Source organism: Orycteropus afer, unplaced genomic scaffold, assembly GCF_000298275.1.
Source record: "Orycteropus afer afer isolate SDZICR_OR568_19922 unplaced genomic scaffold, OryAfe1.0 scaffold00352, whole genome shotgun sequence".
Classification (NCBI taxonomy): Eukaryota; Metazoa; Chordata; class Mammalia; order Tubulidentata; family Orycteropodidae; genus Orycteropus; species Orycteropus afer.
Window position 1 is genome coordinate 446,844 of NW_006921939.1, and position 4,366 is coordinate 451,209.

Below are 4,366 nucleotides of genomic sequence, written 5' to 3' on the forward strand. Positions count from 1 at the left end.
GAGGAAGCTTGCCACTGCATGGGACTTTCCAGTCTGGGCGGGTTCTGTCACCTCCGTTGTCTTATCAGGCTGACTCATCAGGGCTTGACACTGGAGGAAGCTGCTAACTGAAATGTTGGTGGCTTGGGTTTGCTTCAGCCTAACACAGTAGACACCCATGAAGGAAAAATGCCCAGGAGGAGGTCAAAGGCAAACCTTCCTCAGTGACTAAGACATAAAAAAACCAAACTCACTGCCATTGAGTTGATCCTGACTCACAGCAACCCCTCCTTGGGTTTCTGAGGTGATATCACTACGGAAGTAGATTGCCCAACCTTCCTTCCAAGGAGTGACTGGTGGGTTTGAACCGCCAGCCTTCTGGTTAGCAGTCAAATGCCTTAGGCACTACGTCACCAGAGCTAAAAGGGAGCAATAAGAACACCTTTCTTTGGACAGATATTGTATGATTCCACTTATATGAAATATCTGGACTCGGCAAATGTACAGAAGACTAAAGTTTATTAGTGGTCCCCAGAGTTGGGAAAGGGGTCCCATTGGCACAAACCATTGAGGACTTGGCTGCTGACCAAAAGACTGACAGCTTGAACTCACCCAAAAGCTGTGAAAGAGAAAGACTCGGGGATCTGCTCCTATGAAGACTTCAGCCTAGATGACCCTATGGGCATCTCTACTCTCTCACATGGGGTCCTTATGAGTTAAAACTGACTCAGCAGCATCTCACAACAAATAACAACAGGGGTGGGTGGAAGGAGAAAAGGGGGGAGTCACTGCCTAGGGGACACTGAGTATTTTTTAATGGTGATGGAAAATTTAGCAGTGTATACTAGTGATGGTGGCATAACATGATTAATATAATCAGGGCCACTGAATTGTACGTGTAAAAAATGTTACATCGGTAAATGTTGTGTTACACACACACACACACACACACATATATATATGTGTATATATATATATATATATATATATATATTTACCACAACAGGATAAAAAAAAGAAAGAACATTTCTCTTTAGCTGGTCTGAAATAATGGGGCTCCTAAGGACAAAAACAGGATGAGTGGCTACAGATGCCCTTGATGCCACACCTTCCTACCCAGGTCCTGAGAGCAGGCACTGGCACCCAAGGACAATTTAGTCACAGAGTCCTGTATATGTTTATTCAGTTCATAAAATAGGTTCTGTTGAAGCAGGACAGTTTTTGGGCTTGAGTGTGAGTGAAAGAGGGTAAACACATAAGGTATTGGGGAGTGATGTGCAATCCTCAGGTGTAAGGATAGGAAATCTTTTGGAGATTGTAATGTCTTTCGTTAAAGCCACATTTAAACTGCAGCCGGGAGAACACTCACTGCGAATTCTGTCTGCCTGCAGAATCCTCTGAAGAGCTTTAAAAATGCTTTGTCTGTCTTGTCCTGTGGTCAGAACGACCCCTACAGGTAGGCCGCGGCTCCGAAGGGCACTGGCAACTTGATTGGCTGTGTGCACCCAAATGTCTTCATTTGAGGAAATGACTCCCGCATGAGCCCACCGGAAATATTTCATGACAGTTACCAGCACTCGGATGGGAGAAGGGAGTGTCCGAGAAAAGGTCAGGTAGCTATTTTTATTGTCTAATTCATGATTCACACAAGCCCAAGAGAAAATCCCTTTGTTCCAGCTGTTTCCCAGCAGCGAGGGGGCCTCACAGTAGCCAGGGTTAGCAGGTCCAATAAATCCTGAGGCCATCTGGTGGTGGGAAATAAAACTGGAGAGGGCCCTGGAAGTCTGGCAGTCTTCATTGAGAATCACATATTCAAAAGAGTAGCCCAGGTCCAATGATGGGTCCCTGTTGATCCGCTCTATAGCTAATCTAGCAGCAACCTCAGGCAGGGCTTTTGAGAACAATGGATCACAAGCCCAAGGGCCTACCACACCTACCGTGTAGGGAGGTGCCCACACCTGCTTCGGGAGGGACATTACAGCCAGGAAGCACAAGCACCACAGGAGCTTGGAGGATGCAAGGCCATGTTGTGCTGGCTGTTTGCTGGTAGCCATGAACCATAGCACAAGGCAAGAGAAAGGCCGGGGTCCCAGGAACATAGCCCTCCTGCTTCCAGCAAGCTAATGAAGAAACACTGGCAGGTTATTCTGCTGTCCCGAGATGTACAGCAGTGTTTCCAAATGCCTGTCAATCAAAAGAAAAGATTTGTTATCATATAATTTCTGAAGCTTCTGAAAACATTCTTTATGAAACAATGATAATTGCCCTTACTGTTGCCCAGTCCTTGTGGTTGAAAGCATGAGATCATGAAAAGGCAGAGGTATCACATAGTCCAATATCCTTGTTATAATACAAACTAGAAATAGGGAACCATATGTTGGTCCAGAGAAGGGCTTGCTCCTAGAGCACCCTGGTTTCCAGATTTTTCAGTGACAGATAAAAGACTGAAGCTGGAGGAGGCAGCAGTCCCCAGGCTGAGAGCTTCTTTCCTTCTCTACCTTTACTCCTTGTCTCACCAAATGGCACCTTCCAGTCACTATTTGCCCACGTGCTAAGTCAGAAACTTGGGAGTCAACTGAGACTCCTTCTTCTTTGTCCCCACACTCAATCCATCACCAAGTCCTATTAATCTAACTTGGGTAATAGCTGTCTACCTCAGGATTGTAAGGGTTACATGAGTTAACATACATCAAATGCTTATAACAGTGCCTGAAATGTCATTAACATTATACTAGTGATATTATTTATCATTATTATTGTTTTAAATAGGTCATTTTTCTCCACTCACACAGATCTTTTAGAGTCTAAAAGAGAGATGAAATTTAAATAGATAATGGCTTAACAGAGTAAGAAATGCTACAAACAATGTAGCCTAGAGGAAGACAGAGAGGACAGCCAAAACTCCAAAAGTCTTCATTTCATGTCAGAAATGGTGGGAAGACGGGGGATGTTTCTCTGGGCTGAATACTGAAAAAAAAAAAGTGAGCCAAGCGAATGGGGTCAGGAGGGGGTTGGGGTTCTGGGCTTTCTACACAGAAGGAATAAAATACAGAAAGACCCAGAGATTAAAAAAAAAAAAAAAAGAATATATTAGATTCTCAGAATTCCAAGGCATTTGTTCTGCCTTGATCTGTGATGTGAGGCAAAAAAGAGGCCAAAGCACTAAAAATCCTATAGACCATTTATACATTTTTAGATTTAATCCTGTATACAATGGCCAGTGATTGGAGATTTTAACCAGAGAACTAGCATAATCAGATTTCCATTTTTGAAAGACAACTGTACCTTCAGTGTGGAGAATGGGTGGAAAGAGGCAAGACTGGAGGCAGAAAGACCAATTTGGAGGCTGTTGAAGTTAGCAATCCATATGAGAAATTATAACAGACCAAGAAAATGGTAGTGAAGTTCTAGAGAATAGGAGATGAATTCCACTAAAACTAAAAATATCTAGACATTAAGAAAAGGGTCATAGTCTCAGGAGACACTAAGGTCAATTGGCACAACATACTCCACAAAGAATGTTCTACATCCTACTTTGGTGAGTAGCAACTGGTGCCTTAAAAGCTTGGGAGGGACCTCTAAGGTGTAACTATTGGTCTCTCTCCATCTGGCGCAAAGAAAAGTGAAGAATATCAAAGACACTAGGAAACAATTAGTCCAAAGGATTGATGGACCACATGAACACCAGCCTCCATGATGCTGAGACCAGAAGAACTAGATGGTGCCCAGCTACCACTGCTGACCATTCTGAAAGTCAGAATAGGAGGTCCCAGGTAGAGTGGGAGAAAAATGTGGAACAAAACTCAAAATCATAAAAAAAAGGCTTATTGGTCTCATGAAGACTGGTAGAACCCCTGAGACTACAGTCCTTAAACACACTTCAAGCTAGGAATTGAACTTAACTCTCAGGACTCAACTTTCAGTCAAATTATAGGCCTTTATAACACCAAGCAATAACACCAAGGAGGCACACATTCATTAGAACAATCAACCATAAGAGATCAAAAGGACAGCATTTGCCTAGGGATAAAGCTCGGAAAGCAGGAAGTGATAGGAAAGAAGGGAGAAGATAAATGGCAAACACAAGGAGGAAGTGAGAAGAGTGCTGGTACATTACGGGGATTGCAATCAATGTCACAAAACAAAATGGGTATGAATTGTTGAATGAAAAACCAATTTGCTGTGTAAACTTTCACCCAAATCTCAATTTTAAAAAAAGAAAGAAAAGAGAACCAACAAGAACTTGGTGACTGACTAGATGTATGGAGTCCTTTTTATGGACACCAAGATGGCTTTGAGCTTTTCAGATCTAGGCAACTGGTTGGAAAATGGCACACATCTCTGAGATAGGAAACACTGAAGGAAGCGGGTGGGAGAGACAATGCAT

General features: G+C 43.1%; 1 protein-coding gene across 1 annotated transcript in view; it reads right to left on the reverse strand.

Moving 5' to 3' along the window:
• The window catches only part of GUCY2F (guanylate cyclase 2F, retinal), a 170,580-nt gene extending 168,502 nt beyond the window's left edge, over nt 1-2,078 (reverse strand). The window contains exon 1 of the mRNA XM_007952598.1: nt 1,349-2,078. Coding sequence (XP_007950789.1) covers nt 1,349-2,078 — 730 coding nt within the window. The remainder of the gene's footprint in view (nt 1-1,348) is intronic.
• Nucleotides 2,079-4,366: the final 2,288 nt, after the last annotated feature.